General features: G+C 37.2%; 1 protein-coding gene across 6 annotated transcripts in view; it reads left to right on the plus strand.

Annotated features, from left to right (window-relative positions):
- The window catches only part of FMN1 (formin 1), a 373,160-nt gene that overhangs the window by 140,659 nt on the left and 205,552 nt on the right, over positions 1-26,949 (plus strand). For all 6 annotated transcript variants that reach the window (XM_016160807.2, XM_016160801.2, XM_016160803.2 and 3 more), the window contains one exon: positions 19,750-19,811. In XM_016160807.2, the coding sequence (XP_016016293.2) occupies positions 19,750-19,811 (62 nt within the window). The remainder of the gene's footprint in view (positions 1-19,749; positions 19,812-26,949) is intronic.

Consider the following 26,949-nt stretch of genomic DNA (forward strand, 5'->3'; position numbering starts at 1 on the left):
GGAGAGGAACCAGGACAGACCGTGGGGAACTTAACAGGAAGAGAGTGAGGGGAAGAGGAGGAAGCAGCAAAGTTAACTGAGGAAGAGCATCCAGTGAGGTAGCAGGAAAACCAAGAGACTGTGGAATGCTGGATAATACGTGAAAAACGTGGATCAAGGAGGGAGGGATTGTATCAAATGGCAGAGCAAGTAAAATAAGGACTGAGAATTGATCATTGAATTTAGAAGCAGGGAGTATATTGGAGAATACTACCACAGGAAGTTGGAGCAAAAGCCTAATTTAGAGTGACTTTAAGAGAGAATGACAACTGGAGGCAGTATGCGTATAACATTTTCGAGAGGTTTTATTGCAAAAGGGACAAAATTGGGGTAGTAGCTGGTGGGGCCAGTGGGATCAAAAGGAAGATTTCATTTTGTTCTAATTAAGAAGAGGAAAGTAATATTTTTTTATGCCAGAGACAAGGCCCTAGTAGAAAGGGGATATTTGATATAGGAAGGGGGAAGATGTGCTGGAGTGATCTCCTTAAGAGGGTGAGTAGCATGGCCATGTGGTGTACTAGTAGAGGGGTTGGCTTTGATGGGGAGCATGGGAAATCATCTCTAGTAATAGATTCAAGGGCAGAGAGTGTGGGTATCAATGCTGGGAAGTAGGGGGTTATAGAAGTTCTGGCTGCTTCAGTTTTGTCAGTGAAGTAGGAAGCAGTTATCAGTTAAAGAGTAAAGATGAAACGATAATAGTAATAACAACTAAAATTATATGTTATATACTTATATGCCAGGCAGTGCTCTAAGCATTGTATGATATTAACTCTCATCCTCACAACAACCTTGTGAAGAAGGAATCATCATTATCACCATTTAAAGATAAGGAAACAGACACAGGTGGTTAAATAACTCAACCCAGGTCCCACTGTTTATAAGTGGCAGAGCTAGGATTCAAACCAGGCCTCCTGCGTGCAGGGTCTGCAGTCTCAACCGCGATGATACCTATTGCCAAAGTGACCTTCAAAGTTAGTACCCATTTCTCTTTCTTAACCAGTAACCCCCAATGTCCTATAAAACAAAATACTCTAGCGTCTACCTCTAGAGATTAAAGAATGTAGGGTAACATGCTCAGTACAATGCCTGGTTCATAGAAGATAGTCAGTAAATGTTAATACTAATAATAATTCTAACAGCAGTAAGTTTTTGTTGTTAATGTGATGTTAACACTTCATGATTCACTTTACTGCTTTTTACACAATGTTGGATTTCATGATTTAAAAATGTTTACCAAATTGAGAGACAAAACAGTATTTTATGCTTTACTAATATTTTTTTTATTACTAGCAAGGTCGAACATTTGTTCCTATATTTATAGGACAATGGAACAGTGACTCTAACTTTGTATTTCTATGATATTTGTTACCACAGTAACTAAAGCAATGAGCTGTAAAGGGAATGTGTGATTTTCATGAGCCTGGCCTCAGCTTACTGGTTATGAGAGCCGAAGGGATTGGAGCACACGAGGCTGTATAACGTGGCGGCTGCATGCATCCAGGTGCTCAGTCCGCTGTGGCTTCTCTATTATGGGTAGCTGTACATGTGGCTCCAGGAGTTGCCTTCATGGAATGAAGCACATGATGACAGCTGGAAGAAGGGAAAGAGTACATGTTGCTAAAGATGAATGGCTTTATTAATGGCCATGTGGAAAAAACCTGTGAGTGTATGGGGATGAGTTAGTGCTGACAAGTTGGTGCCATGAGTGGTGGATTTCAGGAAACCACCAATGGGGCAGATCCTGTGGAGAGGACTGGGCCTGAGTCACATCTATTCTGTGGAATGACTGCGAGTCCTCTCGGAGGAAGTCCATGTCCTTAGGCTGCATCAGCAGCAGACAGACAACGCCACAGTGCTGGCTCCTTCCGGTAGTGAATGTGGAAAGCTTAGGTTGGTGTGTCAAGATGTTTATTTTTTGTCCTCCTCAATGAATATTTTTTGAGCTGCTATAATGTGGTGTGGACATTAAGAGTATATTCTATAGCCAGGTTTTCTGGGTTCAAACTGATCTGTATTCCTTATTATCTGCGTGAACATGGGAGAGTTCTTAACCTCTCTGTGTCTTGGTTTCTTATCTCTAATATGGGAGTAGTAATAACAGTACTTCCCACATAATACTTTTGTGAGAATTTTAAATGAGTTAATTTATTTCATCTAATGTACAGTGCACATTTTCCACATCTGAAACTATGGTATGTTTTACAGCTGATGACATTTTATAATATTTTTTCCTTTCTTAGGGATATATAAATACCAATGCATCTTAGAATCAATGATGTCTTATGTTTGGGGGAATATGTTAGTGGTAAAGCATTAAACATAACTTGATAATAGAAAATGCTACATAAGTGTTAGGTATCACTTACTTGGTTTTATAATCACAACCAGATCCTAAAGGCTCTGTAAGGAAATATTTATTGCAAGCCCCTTATCCTTGTACTGTGAGAGCTCTTAAAAGCAAAGCAAAAATCCAAATTAAAAGTTAGAACATAGATCCATTAAGTGTCACATGATTTTGGTCCTTTGGGACTTCAGGGATGTATGTGACTTTCAAGGTTACTGTTTCTTATTACACTCATCATTAATCTCCCAGGTCCCAGTCACACCCTCAACCTTCCTGTAATGAATATATGGATAACCTATTCCAAATCCAGGCCTTTCCTCCCTTCCAATGGTATTTTTTTTTTCTATTTCTGTCAGCTAATACTCAGTGTCTACATCCAGGACCTTATATTTTTGTAAGAGAGCTTACTTTTGAAGTGATAAATTATAACATCTAGTTTCTGTCCACCACCTTCTGTCATTCCAACTTCTCCAAAAACACAGATTCCTTTCTCTTCCTTAAGGATTAGATTCCAAACATAGTTCTCCTCATCTATCAAACTTTTCTGTCTTTACTTCCTTCTCATGGCCTTGAGATTTTGTGATCTACCTCTTTAGTCACATTCTTGGTCACGTCCTTGATTTCTTTACCCCATCACCACCTGTAGCAGCTATCTGATAAAACCCCACCCCTGGAGAGAACCAAACATTTGTCTCCTACCTTTATCTGAACTGCAGAAGCTATTAAAGTGAATGACACAACTGTCCAGGTTCCGCCACTGTGAATTGTGGTCTCTAATTCCATGTGGGCCCTTCCACACTGCCCACCAACTCTAATAGGTGTTCCTAGTCTGCACTGTTCGGTTTGCAGCAGCTGTTTTTTCAAATATGTTCTACGCCCTCAAAACTTCTAGTTCTTTTCTTTTCTCTTTACTCTGAACATTTGACCTCATTTAAAAGCCCATAAAGAGGCTTCAAAGTATGATGGAAAATATATTAGAAGTAGTCAGGAAACCTGCACTCTGCTGAACAGTCATGTGATTTTTTTTTTTCTCCTCTTCTAGTCATAAAATGTGTTTTCACCTGGGTATTGCAGAGATTCTCTATGTTATAAAATGAATGCCATTTATTTGGGTGTTAGCTTCTTCCTGTTTTCTTTGAGGGAGGGGTGTTGGCCTAAGAGACTTCTGAGAGTCTATTGTTAAGATTGTATGATTTTATGACTTAAGTTTGTATGTTTTTCAAACTAGCTTTAATTTGCATATAGAGACTAGTTCTGATAATGTTAATTTTAGGTAAAACAGGACAGTTCTCACTTATCATAGAAACTAGGAATATATGTTACCTTTTGTAATGAGAAATTTATCCTTTTTCTGTTTTAATTTTTCGAACTAGTGAAAATGACTTCTCATAGTTTGGCCTATCATTTTATCAATAGGAAGGAGGAGAAACTTGAAGAGTGTCTTGTTTCTGTATAGAGTTAATCAAGACTTTGTCTTGAACCTCAGAATGGGGTTTCTGGGGAAGAAGGATGTGTATCCTGACCAGGTTCTACTCTGAAGAGTGGGTAGGGTGTGTCAACCAGCACCTGGAGCATTGCTGCCAGACTAGACTAAATGTGTCTATGAAATAAACTGACATCCTTTGCATGCTGCCCAGACGGTGCATTTCTAAAATGATAATCTGGCAGGCTACATTGGGGTGTACTGGTAAAATGGGATTGCCCCCGAAATTTTGCCATTTTTATTTTTTCCCATTCACCGTTCCTTCTATATATTCCTAACATTTGAACATTATTTGTAGATTCTAAAATTTAAGGGGAACTGTAGTGGGGCAAGGAAGAACCCTATTCCTGTGTATAGGCTCTTGGCTCAACACAGAGTAAGCTTTTGGCTTTGTCGGCTTGGCTATAGGAGAGCTTGGAATCAGTGAATGGAGGAGCATGTTTTTATAATCTAGATAGATGTGTCACTTTCTGGCCTTACCGGACATCATTGTTTGTGGATAATACTAACAAATGCTGTGATTCTCAGTGTTGGCTGTATGACAGAATCACCTGGAGAGCTGTTAAATTGCCCAGTGCCCAACATGTGTCTCATACCTATGAAATCTATCTCTGGGCTGGGATCCATACATAAGTAGTTGTTAAGTCTCCCCAGGTGATTCTAATATGTAGCCAAGGCGGAGAGCCACTGAATAAAGGCTTTACAGGGGAGGATTAAATCGATTAGCTGATGGAGAATTTTCAGCTTTCACAAGTGAGCTGGTTGTACCTCTAGTTTAGCTGTGCTGATTTTGATTTAGTAACATGGTAGCAAGATCAGAGCATAACTGATTTTTCAGACCTGTTCTTACAACCTTTGAGTAGCAACTGTATTTTGCCTGTGAATCAGTGCACGCTTTTCATCACATGCTGCTATCTAACTCTCCAGCAGAAGGGAAAGTGGGAGATCGGTACCGTTTGTGTGTATGTCTTCTCCATTTCATTTGGTGTTTATCATTCAGTCCGTTCACTTGGAAACTAGATAATTGACTTCCTCATAACCGTTCCAGCGAGGAGTTATCTGAAAAGATCAGATCACTTGGGGGAAAACAAAGTTAAAACGACCACGGTAAAACTAAACATCCAGAGGATTTTAAAGAACATGTTAAACTGAAATGTCTAGAAGTAGTGTTTCTGGCTATCTAAAAGATTCTGGTATGACTGTTTCCACCTGTGTGCACCCAGCCTCCAGTTTCTGTAAATTCCTAGCCTATTGTATACAGTTTCCAATAAGAGTGATTGTATACCCTAAGTAGAGTTGTCAGATAAAATATAGGATGTCCAGTTAGTTAAATGGGAACTTCAGGTAAATAATGAATAATTACTTAGTATAAGTATGTCCCAAATATTGCATGAGGCATACTTACACTAAAAAATTACCTATTGTTTATCTCAAGTTTACAGTTAACTGAAAATCCTGTAATTTTATTTTCTAAATCTAGCAACTCCACGCAGGTATGTGCTGGACTAGAAGGCCAGAGCACAGTTTATCTTTTCTAAGCCGGATCTCCTTGATGTGACCTTACCTCTCACTATATTCTTACAGAAAAGATACAAAACTTTCCATCCCAAACTCTCACTTTGCTATTTTTCCTATATGCCTAATAGGTTTTGTTTTTTGTCTTTGATAAGAGAAGACTTGAAAATAGCCACGAAAGTCAATTCTTAAATTCCAAATGGTAGAAGCAATGCAAGTTAAGATCTTATAGGCACTGAGCCCAGTGGCAGGTGCAATATGTTTTTTTTGGAGTACTTTTCCACCATGTGGGAGACACAAGTGTCCTGTCTCCCTTAGAGATTTGGGCAGGTGGCCTGGCCTCCTAGGTACTTGTCTGGCCTGGTTTACTAGAAAATTCCACTCTCATTCAAGTTAAAGCTGGCCAGCTTTCACCTGCCTCTCCAGAGACTGACCTTCATGTCCCTCTGCTGAAGTTCATTTTGTTGCCTTTAAATAAAGGGCTCAGTCAGTTCCTGAGTGGAGGTATAAACTAAAGAGCAGGGAACGTCTCCCAAAGTGTTCAAACAAGTCAACTAACACTTATATGTGCCACATGAAGAATGGATTTTTTTCTTGCCAGTATTTTGTATATTCATTTTGTCTGAGGTAGATAATTTTTCTCACTGACTGTAAAGCTAAACTTAGTCTTTTGTACAAAAAAGTCTATCTGTGAAATTTCGGACATGTCATTATTATTTATAGAAGAGAATCCTGAATAATTTCAAACTAATAGAAAAATAGCAAAACGTGAATGTGTAGTTGTATATTAACCATCTATGTTTAAACATTTTGCTGTATTTTCTTCAGACCTTTAAAGCCGGCGGTAGAGGCCCTTTTTTTAATCTTCCCTAATCCAATTTCTCTGCCTGTCACTGCAGACATAGCCACTTTCCCAAAGTTTGTGTGGGGGACATCACTGTGCAGAACTTGGAGAGACCCCATTCACAATTGACCTCTGTGACCCTAGACAGTGTATAGCATGGGTTTTCTAAACCTCATACAAATGATATCACCATTTATATTTTGACAATCATATCATTGTAAACAATGTCAGTTTTGTCTCTTCCTTTCTAGTTTTTACACCTAATTTTTTTTTTCTACTGAGTAGTCCCAGATTTCTAGTATAATGTAAGAAAACAAGAGTGATGCTGGCATTCTTTATCTAGCTTCCTGAAGTTTCACTATTATGTTTGAAGTTTGCTGTAAAATCTTGCTACATAATTCTGAATCTGATTCCCTTCTATTCTAAATTAGCTAAGAGTAGTTTTTTTCTTTTTAAAATCAAGAATGAGTGTTGAGCTTTATCAAGATATTTTTCTTTATCATTTTGTATAATAAAATGGTTTATTTCTTTTTTTAGTATGTTATTATGATAGATATCATGGATAAAATTTTTAGGTGACACATGATTCTTACATTCTTAGAATAAACCCTGCATGGTTACATGATTTGTTTATTTTCACAAATTGTTGAATCAGATTTGCCAATTTTAGTTTTATCTCCTATCGTTTTTACTCCAGCCTTTTATTGTTTTTTTTTTTAAATTTAAATGCATAACAGAGAATATCACCTATATGATAGTATTACTTTGAAAAAATTTTCAAATTAATTAATTAATTATTTTATGGGGACATTGGTTAATGAAAACCAATAAGTTTCAGTTGTACACTTTAACAGTAAGACATATATATATTTACACTGTGTGTTCACCTCCTATAGTTAGATTTCTTTCTGTCACCAAGTATTTGACCCTCTTTACCCTATCTTCCCCCTCCCCTACCCCCTACCCTCTGGCAACCACTAATCTATTGTCCATGTCCCTGAGTCTCTTTGTTTATCCTGTTCATTTGTTGCTTTTAGGTTTATATCCTACATTAAAGTGATATCATGTGATTTTCTGCTTTTTCTGTCTGGCTTATCTCGCTTAGCATGATTATCTCGAGGTCCATCCGTGTTGTCACAAATGGCAATATTTCATGTCTTCTTATAGCTGAGTAATATTCCCTTGTATATATGTATCACAGCTTCTTTAGCCAATCATCTATTGCAAGACACTTGGGTTGCTTCCATGTCCTGGCCACTGCGAATAATGCTGCTGTGAACATCGGTGTGCAAATATTTATTCAGACATGGGTTTTCAAGTCTTTGGGGTAAATACCCAGTAGAGGGATCGCTGGATCATATGGCAGATCAATTCTTCATTTTTTGAGGAACCTCCGTGCTATTTTCGACAGTGGCTGTACCAATTTGCTGTCCTACTAGTAGTGTATGAGGGTTCTTTTTTCTTCACATCTCCACCAACGTTTGTTATTACCTGTCCTGTTGATTATGGCTATTCTAACAGGTGTGAGATAGTATCTCATTGTGGTTTTGATTTGCATTTCTCTAATAGCTAGTGATGTTGAGCATCTTTTCATACATTTGTTGGCCATTTGTATGTCTTCTAAGGAGAAGTTCCTGTTCAGGTCTTCTGCCCATTTTTTGATTAGATTATTAGGTTTTGGTGTTGTTGTTGTTAATGAGTCATATGAGTTCTTTGTATATTTTGGATATTAGGCCCTTATTGGAGGCATTGCTTGCAAATATATTTTCTCATTTGGATGGTTGTCTCTTTACTTTGTTGACAAATTCTTTTGCTGAGTAGAAGCTGCTTAGTTTGATGTAGTCCCATTCATTTATTTTAGCTTTTATTTCTCTTTCTTTTGAGGTCAAATTCATGAAATCCCCTTTAAGTCCAAGGTCCTTGAGTTTCATTCCTATGTTTTCTTCTATGCATTTTATTGTTTCAGGTCTTATATTCAGGTCCTTAGTCCATTTTGAGTTAATTTTGGTGTGTGGTGATAGACAACAGCCTAGTTTTATTCTTTTGCAGGTGGCTTTACCAGCATCATTTATTGAAAAGGCTTTCCTTTCTCCACTGTATGTTTTTGACTTTTTTGTCGAAAATTATTTGCCCATATAAATATGGGTTTGTTTCTGGACTCTCAATTCCGTTCCACTGATCCATGTGTCTGCTTTTGAAAAATTTTGAGGGATTTTCTTTATGAATCATCAGTCTTTGCAAATATATGTGCCTGAAAAGGATGCATGTTAGCAATTTGTTGAGTTCTGGGATATATACAATCAAGATTTTTAATTGTGTTAATCATTTTTATTTGCTTGATCAATTTCTAGTAGAATAGTATTACCATCTATCATCTTGCTTGTTAATTTTGTTATATTTTTGTAAGTTTTGGTTTATATATTTTAAAGCTGATAGTTGCATTAAAGTTCATGATTATACTCACCAGCTAAGTCGAGAAATAAAACATTAGACATACATTTGAAACCACTTTATGTGCCCTGTACTTTCCCCTGAGGTGAACTGGTCTATTAATGCTATGTACTTCTTAAACCTTGAGTTTAAAATCCCCAAGCAATATATATTATGGTTATTTGTTTTATATGGCATCCTACTGTATCTTCCAGCAACTTTTTGTGTCATAATTATTTGTTAGATTATCTGTCTTGGTTTGTATAGCTTTAGTTCATTCATTTTAATGTCTAAATAGTATCACTTTGAGTGAATATCTCACTCAATATTTGCTTATCTATACTACTGTTGATGGAAATTTAAGTTTAGTCCTATTTTTCATCATTTGAAACACTGCCTCAATAAATATTTCTTAGAACCTTTGTGTTCATGTGCAAATGATTTACTAAAGTTAAACTTTAGAGTAGAATTTCTGGTTTTGTTTATGTGCACTTTTAAATTTAATAGATATTGTCAAAATGATCTTTAAAGTGATAGTAATAGTCAACATTTTGATCAACAGTGTGCGCCATTCTGTTTCACTCTTTCTCACCGGCAGATAGTTTTAGCAGACTTTTTAATACTTCCACATCTTGTGTGTGGGAGATGGTATCCATGGCATTGTCCTGAGGACCAGAGAGATCATGTGTCTTGTGACATGTTATTAGCCATTTAAAGTTTCTTCTTCATGAATGTACTGTCCTTTTGCCCATTTTTCTATTGGTTTCTTTCCTTATTTCTTTCTAGTACTTGTTTGTTCTTGATGCTAATCTTTTGTTCGTCATATGCTTTGCAAATGTTTTCTCTGTGTATGTGGCTTATCACTTTCTAATGGTATCTTGTAACATACATAATTCAGGTAATTTTAATATGGCTGGGGTTTTTTTTTTAATGTTCTTTATTTTTTAATATCTTACTTAAATCTTTTCATCCTCCAGTGTCTTAAAGATACTCTAATGTTCTTTGGAGGTTTTTTTTCCTATTATCTTTTCATATCTAGATTTAAAAATCCACTGGAATTGATTTTGCTTATGGTTTGAAGTATGAATATTTTTCTTAAATCTGGATTTTTAAAAATAGTCTGTTGTTTTCCCACAAACTTCAACGCAATCTCAGATCACACATTCAGTTTCTACATGTGCATGTTTTACACACTTTTTTTTTTATCCTATTTCATAGTCTACTTTGATATCCCTATATCAGTGCCAGAGTTTCTTAGTTATGATTTTTTGTATTCTCCTTTGCTTCTTCCATGCCACATTTTTAGTTATTATTCATTGTTTTCTTTTATTCACAGATTCTTTCTTTGACTGTGCCAGAGTTCATCCAGCTCTGGAGCTTTTCATATCAATGACTTATATTTTACATTTGTAATATTTCTAAATTTTACAATCACCACTATTGTCTTACTTTGTTCTCACAGTGTGCTGGCATTGTCCTTATTGTTTGTAGTAGCTGTTAATTGTTTATCTTTGTAAGAATTCCAAGTATTACTAAAACATTTTTGTTTAATATTTAAAATGTTTTGTGTGATTTCATTTTTCAATTGTTTTAGGTTTCTTCATATATGTATTAGAGGTTTGGTTTAAAGGACTGTTATATATAGACTGCTTTTAAAAAAATAAATGTCTTCTCTTCCCCTTTATACCTGTCTGATTTGCAGTAGTCTCACCTGGCCCTTGCAAGACTCCTGGACCAGAAGTTGGTTTTACAGTGGTGTTTTGAGTTCCCAGCCCAAGGTCGTCACAGATATAGATGTCACAGATCTAGTCACTGGGGACAGGGATGGACAGAGTTTGGAGTTTGGTCTGAATCCCTCTCTATATCCATCTGTTTAATCCCCCAGGTAGCAGTTGACAGCAACTTCTAGCTTCCATTTACCATCTGGGAACCCCCACCTCTGTGCTTCTCCCTAAGCAGCAAGCCTAGCCCTGGTTTCTTGCCCAACAGGGGCTCCTTTCAGCCCCTGTTACTCTGCAGTGATCTAACTCCAGGCCATCTTGCTGGCCTCTGGAACTGGGGCACAGCAGGCACAGCGTTTCCGGCCCAAAGCACCAGTTTGCAGCTTTGTTGTCATTCCTGTTTCTCCAAGATGTTATTCTGATTTCGGTACTCGCCTATGACTTTAAACTTTCTTGCTTTACATTTTATATTTCATTGCTATTTCAGGCTTAGGAAGGAGCTAAAAAGTTTGTACCTATAACAAATGGAAATCTATTGGGTCACTTTTAACTAAGGAAACATGGTTGGAAATGGTCCCTTACTTGTTCTAGTTTTTCCCATATAGCTACTATATCCATAATAGTCCATCTTTCATATCAAACATTAAAATGTTCATTTTACGGCTTTGGAGCACCCTCATTTCTCCCCACCCGCCCACCTTTACCAAATCCTTGAGGTGTTAATGTGCCACTTGGTAGCAAGTTTTAAGTTTAAATATGAAGTATTGTGTCTGCCATCTACTGGCAGTCATTGGGTAGCCTAAATTTTATTCTGACAAGTTTCGTACCTCTGTAGATGTTTCTTGGCTTTTAAAACTGCATAGATAGAAAGGTGAATATAGGTTTTAGGGAGCTTGTGTTCCTAGAGTTCTAAACTCATTAACATCTCCATTTTAACAAAACAGAAAATAAATATGAGTATAAGTAAAGTGAAAAGGCAAGTTATCCCAGCATTGGCAACTCGAATTTGATTTAATGACTTTTTTCTCCATGGTTAGCTGTTATCAAATGGTGCCTGGCCCTGAATACTTACTTTGAGAATCCAGGTAAAAATCATGGAAAAGATATAGTTATGAATTTGCTAACTTTTGTATCTATTTTACACCATCACTGTAGAACATAAAGACTCAATTGCTGTTCTGAGTTTTGTTTTGTTTTTGTTTTTTGAGTACAAGGGATATAACTAGGTGACTTTCCACCCCCGCTTCATTTATCCTCTTTCCCTGAGCTCTGTGCTGTCTATATTGGTTGGCGAGACTCCATTCCAGTTATTTAAAGCCTCAAAAATGGTATGATCTTCCAAAGTAAACTTGGCTATTGCTGCAATAATATTGTAAAACAAACCATTGTAAAATCCAGTAGCTTTCAACAGCAAACATGTATTTGCATAGGTGTAAAGGGCAACTGTGGTTTAACTGAACTAGGCATGGCTCTTTCAAGCTGTGTGTACATTGCCCTTAGCTGCTGACTGTGGCTAAGGCTTAGGTGTGCACCAGGTGTCTTTCTCTGGGACTCGGGCTGATAAGCAGTGGTTACCTAGGGGATACTCTTCTGTTGTGAAATAGCAGAAGTACAGGAGGCAAGTCGAACTATGTGCAAGCAAATTTAAAGTGGAGGTGGGAGTAGATCGATATGCTGTCTTCCACACCTGTATATAAAATAACTGAATGAAATAAAGTCTTTTAAGAAAACAGGGGCTTAATGTGATAATACTGAAGTATGAACGCTGAAAGCTTCTAAGGCATTTCAAAGATGTATACCCTGAAAATCCTTTTAAGGCTGGAAATGTGTGATGTTCTTTTTCTTATACCCAATTTTTAGTGCAATGCTTGGCTTATGGAGATATAAACACATGAATGAAAGAGCTGCCAAGCACAGTGAGAAACTTGTGGGCTTGGAGAGTTGGGATATTCTCTCATCTTTTAATAGCAACAGTTTTATGTTTTTGCCTGAGAAAGTCCTAAATGTTCTTGAAAAAGGAGAGTGAAAGCTATAATTTCTAAATTCATGGGTTTCTCTCAGTTATTGTCAAATATTGTATTTTTCTGATATAGAATTAGTCATTTACTTTCTATATGTAGAAACGACATATGAACAATATACTATATGAACAACATAGTAGGTCAGTTTATTAATTATTCATGTAACTTCTATATGGCATCATCCTTTTTGAAAAGACAGGATGGACCCTCTACCCCAAATTTGTCAGATGCCAGGACTGATACACACACACACACACGCACGCACAAGCACGCACACACACGCACGCACACATGCACACATACGCACACACCCCTACGAAAAGGTTAATTACTGGCATACAGAGACTTCTAGGGAGAGCCTGGCAGGAAAACGCTTTGAGAGAGGAAGACTAGGAGACTGGAGTTTTATGGTGTTTAGGGTGTTGGCTTAAGGATTCCCATTTGTGGGCAGTGGTTTGTGTGGCTAGAAATTCCTGCCAGTGTCAAAGGCTTTCTAATCAGATTGCCCAGATGAGGGGTGCAGGGGAAGAGGGAGAGGTGAGGCTTTTTAAATAACTTTCAACAGGCCAATATCAAAGAATAGAGTTAGACTCTTTATTATCCTTTTCCCATAATATGTGTGATAGTCGAAGGCCCACTGATAAAAAGTGTTGTATTGACATTACAGGAGAAGGCCCTTCTTGGTCATCTATTGACTTTGATGACACTCAACTTTTTTTCTCTTGGCTTCACTGACTTTGACTCTTCCTTGACTATTTCTGAGAAGCACCAAGGTAGCTATGCCTTTTCCAAACAGCATGGTTACATTGGACTGCATTGTTAATGGGCATATGATGAAGAAATAAACTGAGAGGACCTTCTGTTCACCAAGACCAGGCTGCACACTTTGCTTTTATAAGCTTATTATATATGAGAGCTCAAATTATGTTTTATCCTTAGACATCAAATCAAGTTGTCTGTGACTTTGCCTTTTATGACCAGCACCATTTCATTGGTGTTAGAGATGTTTGGAAAAAATTTCTGCATTTATTCATAGATGAGTTTATTTGAAAGTGTATTCATCTGTCAGTAATTAGCATGTTTTCCTAATGTACCAGCTTCTTGATTTGGGGCATACGGTTATACTGCTTTTGATATTATTAGATTTATTCTTTAAACCAATTAACTTTTGTTTTGTTTTATGCTTGTTTAAATAAAATTAACCTTAAAGCAGTGGTTCTCAAACTTTTACATGAGTCATAATCACTTGGAGGGCTTGTTACCTGATCTGGGGTAGGCCTGAGTGTTAACATTTCTAACATTCCAGTCTAGGGACTAAACTCTGATTAACACCATTTTATGACAGAAATATTCCTGAAATCATGGATTTGATGTGCTAGTTTAATTTTTCTCCCCTAATAAGCACCATATTAAATATTCAACTGTTAAAATCTAGCTGTCTGGTACTAAAATACAGCCTCACTGGTGTGCATGCAAAGCTTTGGAACTGCTGAGTATTCTCCAAATATAATTCGGAGTAAGGGTATTTTCCCTTTAAGACTGAACGTATGTACTTGAACATGTTTGTAGCAGTGTGAGGCAGTAGGTAAAGCCAATGAGAGGCATAGCCAGCATAAATTAGAATCCATGGGCAGGTATAAAGCCATCGTTCTCATTTTTGGGAAATCAGAAATTTTCCAATTCCCCAACTATGTGCTTAAGCTTAATCCAGTGCTACGTGTGTGTGTGTGTGTGTGTGTGTGTGTGTGTGTGTGTGTGTGTTGGGGAAGGGCTTGTATATATGTGAAAGAATATAGATGGAAACAAGATTTGACTGTAAACTGGTGACTATAGGTTTGAAAGTCCTCATAGAGAAGACAGACGAATTATAATCACATAAATTGATGGGACCAGCCATTAAAATTAACATAGTTCCTGTTGACTCCAAGCTCATTTAACCTCTCTGTTATTAAAAACACTCCATGTTCCTTTTAAAGAGTTATGGAAAAGATTTACCAAGTTTACAAGTGATTCTAGTGACTCAATAAACCCAGCAATCTTTCAGTTCCTGGGGATTTTGAGTTTTGGTGACACCTGATGCATACTCAACCATTTGAACAATGAACAAACAAAAACAAGCAAACTCTACAGAGTAAATAGCACAGGTTCGCTGAATTTGAATGACATGTCTGGCACTTATTAGCATGTGGTTTTGGAGAAAGTTCAATCTTTGCTCCTCAGTTTCCTCATCTGTAAAATGGGCCCTGATGTGATAGGATCTACTTTGCATGATGTAAGAATAGCCTGAGTTAATCTGTGTGGAGTACTTAGAACAGTTCTTGAGAAACAGTACTCAGTATCCCTTATACCCATATATAATTAAGAGAAACTCAGTCAGTGAAGAACTGTAGCTGTGGTTACTATGAGCCCCCATGTTAGTGAGATCAATTTTCATTCTCCTTTTGGTGCCTTGGAAGACACTGCTCTGTAATTGTACCTGGCAGAAAGGCTGCTTTATTGTTGTGAGCTGATCAAAAAGGAGCATTCATGAAGCAAAAAGGGTCCTTATCAGTTAGACTAAATACTTCAGAGAGCTTTACTTTTATGGAGAGAAGTTTACTACAAATTTTCCCCCTAAGTGTTAAATCCTGCCAGTCAGGGTCCTTTTTCCTTTTTCTGTCTTTCTGTGTAATGTATTATTTTCCTAAAAGACATCATTGGGGCCTTTTTTGTTGGAGGGGGGCGATGCTAGATTATTTGAATTCAGTTGTTAATTTCCATTGGGGCTAAGGTGGCTTCAAAGAGATCTGCTCTTTTCAAGCCCTGATATTCGAAATCTCCATTCCTCATTTTCACACATGTATAGAGTCCCAGAGCTACTAAATACCAAGGACTTCTCTTTTTAACAAACAAAAACATCCTTAGTCTTGAATTGAGACCTCCGCTTCGCCATCCCTCACCCCCAAGAGATGGGAGAGGATTTGATCTTGGTCTAGTGCAAGGCATTTGCAAACCCCAAAAACATAGCAGAGGTGACTCCCATTAGAAGACATCTGGAAATCCCTAACCTAACTTTGACTCATTATTCTGAAACCTTTGTATTCTCAGCATTCTCTTGTGAACGCTCAAATCTCAAATCGAGTATTCCACTAGTGAGAGCATTAACTTGCTCCTTTTACACTCTGCCCAGAGATCCTATTTTGTCATTCTTGTCAGAAATGATGGTGTTATTTTGCCAGCTGTTACACTAGGACCAATGGTAAAACTATTTGTTTAGGGAGGAGATGAAATAAGATTTACTGCGTGTTAGCTTTGCAATGATCTCCTTTATCAATCGATTAGTCATAACTATGTCTGTTACGCCCCTACAGGTACAATTTACACAAAATTAATCATTTTGAAATATAGTCTGTTTAATTTCTATTTAGAATGTGTATGTTATTCCCAAAAGCCATCAGTTTTGCAAGAAGTGTAGGTTTAGCTAACCTCCCTTTGCCTACTTGGTAGAAGTTGAGAATCGATTAAGGTTTAGCTGTCACTCTTCATGTGGGTTAGGGCTTAGTAAATTCTTATTTCATGAATCTAGAGACTCTTTTGTGCCTATACAGTGTTTTGTATTTGATGTATGAAAAAACTAATGTAATTAGAGCAGTCTTTTTTTCTTATATTGTAACGTTAAGTATATATGAAGGAAATGGCAGGAAACACAGGTTAAAAAATAACTTTTCATCAAACATCCATGTGACACCACCTTACTCATTCATAACCCAACTCAATTCCTCTTCTCTTGGGTGCCATTTATTATCCTGATTTTTGTTAATATTATTTGTTTTTCTTTTATAGTTTTTTCATTTATGTGTGCCCGGAATTAGGATTATTGGTCAGTAGTATGAATATCTTTAACTTTATTAGAAAATGCCAAGTATTTTCCATAGTGATTGTACCAGTTTACCTACCACTCATGTATGAGAGTTTGCTCCACATCTTCACCAATGCTGTTTTGTCAGACTTTAAATATTCCTGATTACTAATGAGAATGATTACTTTTTAATGTATCTACCTGTTACTTTGTACATCCTCTTTATAGAGTGCCTAGTCATACTTTTTGCCTATTTTTTATTTTCTATAATTTCTTAGAAATTATTAATATATATTTATGCTAGATCTTTGATTATTTGTTTCAGGTATATTCTCCCACTCTGACTTGTCTTTTCCCTCTTTATATGATGTATTTTGATGAAAAGTAGTTCTTAATTTTAACATAGTAAAATTTGTCTTTTTTAATTTATATATAATATGGTTTAAATCTTAAGTCCTTTCCTATCCTGAGGTTTAAAAAAATTATGCTATATTCTCTTATAAAATATTTATGATTTTGTTTTTTTTACACTTTAGCTCTTAATTAATTTAGTGTAGGTTATTATATGGTATAAAGTCAGTCCAGATTCATGTTTCTTCATATAAATATCCACTTTTCCCAACTGATTGTTACTGAAAAGACCATTCTTAGTGCAAACAAAGACTTCCCACTCTTACTCTCTCTAGTCTGTCCTATTAGTCTATTTGTTATCCCCACGTTAGTACCACACCACATTATGTTGTGTAATTAAAAATGATTCTTGTTAGGTGTAAGGCAAATTGTCTTTTTATCTATTTTTTCAAGAATTTCTTGGCTCTTGCTGACTTTTGCACGTCTGTGCTTCTTAATTTTAAACAAAACAAAAAAACGCTTAGCAATGTTGAATGGTATTGCATTTAATCTGTAGATTGATTTGGGACGATTATCATCTTTAAAATATTGTCTTACCAAAAACATGGCTTGCTCACTATCTGCCTGTGTTTTTCTTTAAAATATATTTTAATATAGTGTTTCTAGTTTCTCATGGGGTCTTAAATATTTTTTAAGGTTTTTTCTAAGTACTTTGTGCTTTTAGGGGTACCATAAATGTTATCTTAAGTTTTCTTTTTTAAATTGTTGCTGGTATCATGACTTTTGTATACTGATTTTATATCCAGCAACCCTACTATAATCATAATCACATAGTAATTCTAACATTTTATCTGCATAATCTTTTGGATTTTTCTAAATATACAGTCACAGTGAATAATAGCTTTTTTTCCTCTTTATGTGGTGTGAGCGATGTATACATGAACATGTTTATTTTCTTTTTTTCTTGTCCTACCGTATCTGCTAATACCCTCAGGAAAATGATGAATAAAAGTGATGGTAACAGAAATTCTTGTGTTAAGCCGAATCTCTTAGGGAAAAATATAATATTTGATGTAGATTTTTTAGACTTAATATCCTATAGAATTAACTTTTTTATTGTTGTTGTACTGTTCTATTAGTATTAATTTATATATATATATAGTAATATAACCACCACCATAATCAGGATAAAAAATAGTTATATCACCCCAAAAATTCCTTTATGTGCTATCCTTTTGTACTCAAACTTTCCCTCATCTCTAACCTTTAACCAATACTGATCTGATCTGGTTTTGGCTTTTCCAGAATGTCATATAAATGAGATCAAACATAGTTAGCATTCTAAGGCTGATTTCTTTCACTCTGCATAATGCTTTTGAGATTTGTCTACATAGATGTATGTATCAATAGTTCATTCCTTATTATTGCTGAGTAGTATTCCATTCTATGAATATACCACAATTTATACATTTACCTACTGATTATGTATGTTTTCTATCTCTTCAAATTACTCAGTTTTGTATCATTTTCTTATCTTTAATGACAAAAATGTACCTACATCTTGGGGTCATTTAGGGACAAAATGAGTTAACACATGTGAGGTACTTAGATAATACCTGGTATATAGTAAATGTTCACTAAATACACTTCATTATTATTGTCTCCAAAATTAGTAAAGATTTTGAGGTTAAAAAGAACATGACAAATTCAAGGAATAGCAAGAAAGCCAGTGTGCCTGGAGCATACCGAGCAAGGGGAAGACTGAGAAAGGTACAGAGGAGCCAGATTAGGAAGGGCCTTCGGGGCTGCAGCAGGGGGTTTGGATTTCACTCTTAATTACCATGGAAAGCCAGGGAAGAGACATGGTCTGGTTCAAGCCTTTAGTAGGGCATTCAAGCCACTGTGAGGAGAATGGGTTTTGGTGGTGGGACTAGTAAAAATCAGGTAACTTTTTCAGATTATTGCAGTGGTTCAGGGAAAGGATGGTGGCGGCTTGGACCATAGTGGTGGTTGTGGGATGGTGAGAAGTGATTTGATTCAAGGTATGGTTTGGATGTAGAACCCACAGAACTTGCTGATGGAGTCACAGATCAGCGGACCACATTCCCCATAAGAGTAGCAGTGTGGCTAATTGTAATTATCAACAGCAGCACTCCTCTCCTGTTCTGGCCTTACCAGAGATTTCCCTCACCCACTTTTGAATCGAAACCTAAACTTTTATACCTGATTTGTGAAACGCACTTGAAGAAATAGCCTGTCTTTTCAAACATTTTAAAATGACATATAACTGACATTTTTAACAACCCAAACACATTTGTAAAATATTGGCTTATCCCACAAAAACATTTTCTTATAGCATTTTGTGTTGTGGTTCTCTGCAGCCTATGTAGTTCTGTGATTACCCCATATCCTTAGCCATCCTGATGGAAATAAAGCTGTAACTGCTTCATGCTTAACCAAAGAGGTCATAGTTTTAGTGGCTGACTGGAGTTTCTGTGTACACTTGGGATTTATTGTTGGAATAAACATTATTAGACTCAGACTAAAATTGGACCAGAAATTTATTTTTGTCCTTCTTTCAGTCTCTACTCACCCTAGATTCTCTGATCCAGTAACAAATTTTCTTGACTTTCTGAAGTGATCTAAAGATTAAAATCAGCCCCGGGTGTTTGAGTAGCCTTGCATTCAAATGGAGACTTTTTTTGGAGGAGGGCGGGTCAGTGTTAAAAATAGAATTCTCTGATCTCATATAGAAAGTTTTCTTTTATTTCCTGTGTGTCTGCTCTTAACACATCTGTATTTGTTCTGTGCGGGGGGGGGGGGGGGGGGTGGTTAACTTCTAACTCCTCCTTAAAGACAAATACCTGACCCAGTGTTTATCTAGAACACTCATCATTTTTAACCTTATCCTACCTGCCTAATTGGGGGCTTCTTATAATTCAAGGTTTGCTAAATGGAGGTGAAATCTTCCTTCTTTCTTGTCCTATCTCATCCCAATTTTCAACATCTCTTGTCAAGTTAATGTTAAACTGTAGCATTTATTTACTCAGTTTACTTGTACAACCACCTCTAGAATCTTGAAGATGCTCACCTTGAATTTTGTGTATAATTTTGTGTATAATTTTGTGCTTCTTTGTAACTGGCTTCTTTTGTGATCTTACAGAATATCAAGCTGCTATTTTACACTTGAAGAGGGAACACAAAGAAGAAATTGAAAACCTGCAGGTATATCTCTTCAATCTATTGAACTGATTATGTTAGGCCGATTCTTAGTTTTCTTGTGTGTTGAAGTAAATAGTCCCTTTTGAAAGTGTATTTGCCTAGACAGCACCTGCAGCTTGCACCTGCCAGTGGGCACTGAATCTGTTCTGGGGATGAAAGCCTTGCACTTTGTTTTTAACAGAATTCAATTCCTATTTTTTAAAAATACCACAAGTACATCAGGTTGCGAAAATGATTTAACCGGGAAACAATGATGATTTTGTCTGTAAAGCAAGACAGATGAGAGAATATTTAGACTTTTGCTGTTTGCAAGAGATATTTAAACAGTTATTTTTCCTATGCATAGTGTAAATTATTTTGTTTGGCTTACTTCCATTCATGTGTTTGTATTTATCTCTCTGTCAGCACATGCCTGTGATATGGTGTCATGCAGATTGAGGCACTAAAGGAAGTGACCCTCCCTAGCAGCAGGAAGAGTTGTGTTGAGCCATCCATTCCATATCCCCAGGGAGTGCTTAGAACTGGCTGGCTTGAGCTTAGGTGAAGCCCAAGAAGACTGAGGCATCATTTTCTTCATCCCACCATCTGTCATCCCTTATGTTTGGTGTTTGCTTGCAGTGCCTGCAGCGGCAAGTGTCAGGGTTTTAATTTTAAATAAGTTAATACTGAATCGGGCACTGATTCTAGTTTACTGATCGCTGGGGTGATCCCTTACCTTAGGAAAGAACACTAGCAAAATTTAAATAAAACTTGGTGCTTAGTGCTAACCAATTGATTATTAGCTAATTTAATGAATTTGTGCATCAAATATTCTCCTTTTCAATAAGTGATAATGCGCTTTTAAAATAGCTGAGACCATGTGTTAGAGTATACATGAAACCATTGCAAGGAGCAAAAAGATCATTAAATAAGTCATAGGGTATTTGAATTTAAGCCACCCCCATCCAGCTTGGTTTAAGTAGTTCAGAAGAGGGAATGAGTCCATTTCACAAGGAAACAAAAAAGTGGAAAAGTACCTCTGTCTCCTAGGGGAAAAAAGAGAGGTGGAGGCCCTTATCTCCTTTGTTGTGAAATGCTCTACAGAGACCTCTCTTTGTTTATCTTTGTTCTGGTGTGCCAAAGATTCTCAGCTATCTCAGAGGAACCGAAAAGGGGATTAATTTAAGAAACGGATTTCTAACAAGGGGTAGGTACAGAGTAGTTCTGTGGGCAGAAGTTTTATGTAACAGCCCAGTTGTAAGAGTTCACTCACGCTAGCTTTCCCCAAATTGGAGACCAGCCCTGTTGACGGCTTTGACAGCTAAATAATGTTAACAGCAATAGCAGGTGCTTATAGTTCATGAGTTCTTACTTTGTCCTGGATATTGCTTTAGGCATATACATAGATTATTTAATGTCATCTCCACAAAAGTCCTAAGATCTTACAACTCAAACTAAGGAAAGTTTGGAGAAGAGAAAGAAAAGAGTAAACGGAAAGGGGAAAAAAATGGATTGAAATCATGATCTCTATTCGAAATAAAGATTAGACCAAGGGATGGTGGACAATAGTAAAGGGTAAAAAAATGTTTTTAATTATGTCGTTAGTGTTCTTTAAGTATCTCTGAAAGAAGTGTCTGATCTTTTAATACTATTAGTAAACTTAAAAAAATTTTTGCCCCATATTTATGATTTATACCTAATTGCTGATATCCTATGGCCATGACACACTACTGCTGTCAGGGCAGGGCAGGGCAGTGTACCTAATCCATACACTTAACTGCAGTTTAGAACTATTTTAGCAGTCATCGACAACCCTCAGTAGGAAATTGTCAACTCTTATTCTGGAGAATTGTTCTGTTGGCAAACAGCGTTTTAAAGATTGAATTAGGAATAAATATTATAAAATATGGAAGGATTTCAGCTGCTTCTTTTTTAAAAAAAATGGCAAATTTGGCAACAGTGGGTTTATTTTTCTGTATGACTCCAACCTGCAGGGGTTGAGGAGCAGGTATCTGCTCCAACTGAGGCACTTGTTCTCTAGTTTGCCCTTGTCCCCGCTCTGAGCCATGTCACTTGCCTGGTTCCTTTGTGCTTTAATTAACCCCTGTTCTCTGGAACATGGGAAAAATAAAATAATTCTATTGGCAGCAACACCAACCAGTCAGACCAGATGCAGCTCATAAAACAGACAATAACCTAGCCTGGTTTTACTTGCGGGTGCTCAATATCATCCCTACCTGTTCTATCTCGCGAAGTAACAAAGTCTCATCTATTCTCATAGGACTAGTGGAAGATAACAGGTGGAAGAACTGCTATTTCTATGCTCATTTCGGCAGCCTTCAATTGCCTGTTAAATTTTCTTTCTCCACTTATAGGTCGTAGACAAGTCAGACATGTTTCAGGATGTCTTCGTCATGCCTTTCTAAAATAAGGAAGATTTTGTGCTTAAAGTACACCAAAAAGTGATTAATTCTGTCACCAGATACAAGAATCGATATTTATCACATTTAGATTTTGGGAAATGTTTTCATAGAGTTTAAAGAAATGATATGATTCAATAAACAGAGAACTTAAATTCAGTTTTCTCTTCTGTTTTTGACTATAGATTTGTAGGGGAGTCACTTAATTGTTCAGTTCCCCCACCTGAAAATGGTATCCCTTTACCACCTAAAATAATTTGATTGGAGATCGACATTTTCAACCCAGAGTCCCAAGGCTCGTATGAGGAGGAGTCTGGAGTTTTTAATTTCATGCCTACTCTGCAGCCAGCATTTGTGGAGCTGCACTAAAGAAAGGGCAAGCCTTGGTCCTGGGACTGGCTATTCAAAATGTGCAGCAACTTACATCTTCCTCTTATAGTCCAAAAGCAAAGATCTCTTGATGCTTCAAATGAATCAATTTTCAGAGCCTCTTGTTTATATAACTTCTATACAAAGTCAAAGCACTTGGCTGACTTTTCTATTCAAACCTCCAGTAGGAGAGTGGTGACAGGTTGGACACTATCCATGATTTTACTATTTTATGTCATTTACAGTATAACCACAGCAAAATTCTTTAATTTTGTTCAAGTATGCCCGTCATTTAGCAAACTCTGCCTTCAGAATTTATGATCACGTCATGATACTCGGCATCCTCTGGTTCACTTTTCCGTTTTGGACAATTCTATGTTACTGATTTCCTTTTTGAAAAGTTGACATCTTACCTTTACAGATTTTCACTTATTTGAGACATTTTTGCCTATGGTAGCCATTGTAGATGTTCATGACTACTGGGTAGAAACGTTGTTCTACTCTTCTAGAGCATATGATAAAATTAATTTTCCCACAGCACAGTATGGCATTATTTCTTTGAGATTGCTTAGGAACAACTTTGAAAATCATCATCACAGCTGTCGTATGAAATGACTGTACAGCTGATCTTTTGCCTTATTTTAGTCAGAGAATTAGGCGTGATATTATTTTATGCATGATGAGAATATGGAAAAAACTCTGGTTTTTAAGTCAGGACTTGGTTGAACTCCTCGTACTGTGACGTTAGGAAATGAATCAACTATTCTGGCACTCAGTTTTCTTGGTTTTGGCATCTGTACACTGACAATCATGTTGCTGATGACACCCCATTCCAGGACTGTTTACTGTGATGCACATCCAATGGCATGGTCGTGTAGACATGGCTCAGTAGGTGTTACCGCTCATTCCTTTTTCTCTGCACGTCTCGTTATGATTAGGCGACCTGAATTTTGAGTAGTCTTCTTGTTCTTTTGGTTGAGGACTTACTTGAGACATTTGACTGACTCTTTTAAGGTGATTTTCCCATGATTTTCCAGCTATTCTTCTGCCTCCATGCTCTCTATCAGGGCAGTCTAAAGCAGGTTTCCTGAAGCTTATTCCTCTGAACCATGAGCCCTTGAAATGACAACAAGATTTCACGTTCAAATGAGTTCGAGAAATATCTGGTTCCCCTGCTAGGGCTTTACCATGTATAGAGAGGACCACATAAGTCTTCCCGCTGCCCCCCATCCCCGCTTCCCCCAAGTAACCCATTTTCTGGAATACTGTTCTATGTTGATTCATATAATCATTTAACTTAAAATTTCTAAATTTCCATTACTTATACCCCCCACTCCCCACCCTTTTTTTCCTTAAGTTTTTTCATAGAGATTCTCCTTTCTAATCAGAGGTCTTTTCTCAGTTCTACTTGCCTCTGTGGAATATGTGATCAGGTTTTCAGTAATAGTCTGAATGAAGCACACCAGCCTTCTCGTGCTTTTTCAGATGTCCAGCTCTCAGTGAATGGGATGCCGCTCTTAGAATGGTAAATTAGACATCTACAGCGGGGACCCAGTTTTTTGTGATGGGAAGGAAGCTTGAACATAGTATATACATCTATGGGTAGGGGACTTTGATTCTCTTCTTCGTCCATTTTGAAAGTTGAAAAACAAAACAAAACAAAAAACTGTATACCTCTCATCTGGCTTTTGAGCAGATTTGGATAATTTTAAAATATTGGTTTTATATATTACTTCAAGCAGTTTGAAAGTAGGTGCCATGGAAATGACAGATTGTTTTTATCTGTTTTTAACTAATGTTTTTTTGCATCGTGGGATAGAAGACAAAGAATTAGCCAACAGTGACATTTCCTTTACAGGAAGCCTCTGCCCCACACACCCCCCACCACTCTATTCATCACATGCATAGTCCTTAACTGAGGAGAAAGTTTAATGAGCGAAGGCTTCTGGCAGGCCCCCGATCGTTGTGCAATGCAGTCATATTTCTAATATGGTAACTCCCTCCATGAAATGATCCAGGGATGCATGCCAAACTGGAAACTAACTTACCCTGCACCTTGTTGTCCCCAAGAGAACCGAATGGTATGTTGGCCTCCATTAAGAGAAACTTGCAGATTTCCTTATTTCTTCCATCTCCAACTCATTCCACTGGTTCTTTTTCATAATTTACACATTGCTGTTGAAGCAAAATTGAGTACAAACTACACTTAAGCTGATACAGCTAAATTTATAAAGACACGTAGATCCTGAGCCTTTTCCATTTGTTATATTCTTTGTTATCAACACAATTCATTTAAATCTGTTAATTCCTGGATAATGCTGTGAGGGAAAGGGAGTAATTTATAGACCAATAAACAACACTTTCACAAAGATGAAATATGATTTCATCAAACCCTTATGGTATTCCCCTAAGTGCTGATATTAGTATAATTCATTGCTGAGATGCCAAAAAGAAGAAAAAAATTTAAATGTTGAGAAATATTTTAATTCATTGTTTTATTGTAGATGTATAATACAACAAATGAGTTTAGTAAATTTGCTAGTTTACTGGTGTTGAGATGCCCTTTAGGCCACTGGCTACCAAAAAGCCTGCAGACATATTCACAGTCAAATTTTAATGGCAAACGCGAAGCAATTAATTTCCTAGCTGACTTAACAACCCAGGAGCCCTTCGTCTCGGCCTTTAGGCTGTTGTCTTGCTCACATAATTCTGACTTTATGTCAAGCCGTGCTTGCTGATGGAGGGAAGCTGGTTGTAGAACGAAGAGTATGAGTATGACTCATTTGTATCGTGGAAGCCGATGCTGGTTTTGTACACCTCCTTCATGCGCCATCAGCTCTGAGTCTTAAACTCTAAATGTGAGTCATTCACGTGTGCCAAGATGGTTTTCCTTTTTCCGATAGTTTTTTGGCTTTAGGCAACAGCGTGATATTGGAACAGGTGACTTTTTGAATGCTAGCCTTTGCTTTTTTGATTCATGAGATAGGAGGAAGTGAGGTCTGTTAAAGCCTGTGGGGAGTGCTTCCTTCTCTCCAGATGTGTTCTACCTTGCTCAATAATTTCGTGAATTTTGTACAATCCTGTACTATAGGGTGACTATTAGGTTCTTCAGCCACAAAGTAAGAATGTAGGATTAGGTCTGTTTCCTTCCAGTTCTGAAGTTCTGTTACTTCTGGCCTGGGAAGAGTGGGCCCATGTGTCTGCCTCAACTCAATCCAAAAGCCTTTGTGGTCCCTTTGTCCTACCAAGTAACCAAAATGTGATGTATAATTGCTGAACGATCTGACTTGACAGTGTGGGAGATTCCTACACAGTATTTTGGTAGACGGCTCTTTTGGAGGTAGCGTGAAAAGAGCCACAGAGTACTTAAATTTGTGACACTATCAAACACAACCCAGAAAAGTTCGGTCAGCACATCTTCGAATTATTTTAAATGAGCATATGAGTCCTAATTTGCCACAACACTTCCCCACATTTCCTATTGTTTTAAACCTGGGGTCCTTGGATTGTTGATGTTGGTTGCTTGGCCCTGTAGACATCAAGTTGGTGACCCTGGTACAGAGCATGAGAGGCTGGGTAAGAGTGTCCTCATCCACTTTCTCTGTGGTCTTATGAGTATTAAGCAAAAATCCCTCAACCTTTAGGCCTTTGTGGACTTTTACATTTTTTTCCCCTTTCCTTCTTCCTTAGCCTTTTCCCCCTTTTCCTTCCTACTTTTTGTTCTTCCCTGAAAAGGCTATTGATAGGATAGAGAAGGCAGCAGTGTTGGAAGGATAAATAAAAAAAATGAGCTCTTACAGCAAAAAATTGGGTATGGTTTACATTCTAGAACATTTTTAGGAAGGCGTAGGAAGAAATTTTTGTTTGATTTTTAGAGTTTAAATGCTGAGTGCTCTTTGCTTTCTAACTTAATTGGAGATGGTTATAAACATAGCTGTTTAGTGACTACGAAGTACCAGCTCTGCCAGGCACAGTGCTCAGTGCCTCATATACATAATTTTTAACCGGTTGAGACTCAGAGATGTAAAGTGCTATCCTGAGTTTTCTCAGCCGGTTAGTATGATGGCAAAATTTACTAATCTGCTTCCTTTTCACGGCCACCTTGTTTACTAATTGGATTCACTTTCTTTAGTGTAATGGCTTTTTAACTTTTCATTCACCCTCTTCCCCTCATCCTATGGCAAAGACCCCTGCAGATCATCCCGTTCTTACCCTATACAAGCTCCTTATATGATACAGAACAATGGAGACATTTGTCTGGTGTGGTGAAAGAGAAAAATAGCAACAGAGCCCTCTTATTTTACTGGCTTCAGCAATGACCAGCTGTTCTTTCTGCCTTAGTACAGAGGAAAGGAGCAGGTAGGAGATTGCGC

The sequence above is a fragment of the Rousettus aegyptiacus genome, unplaced genomic scaffold (assembly GCF_014176215.1).
Source record: "Rousettus aegyptiacus isolate mRouAeg1 unplaced genomic scaffold, mRouAeg1.p scaffold_m13_p_3, whole genome shotgun sequence".
NCBI classification, from domain to species: Eukaryota; Metazoa; Chordata; class Mammalia; order Chiroptera; family Pteropodidae; genus Rousettus; species Rousettus aegyptiacus.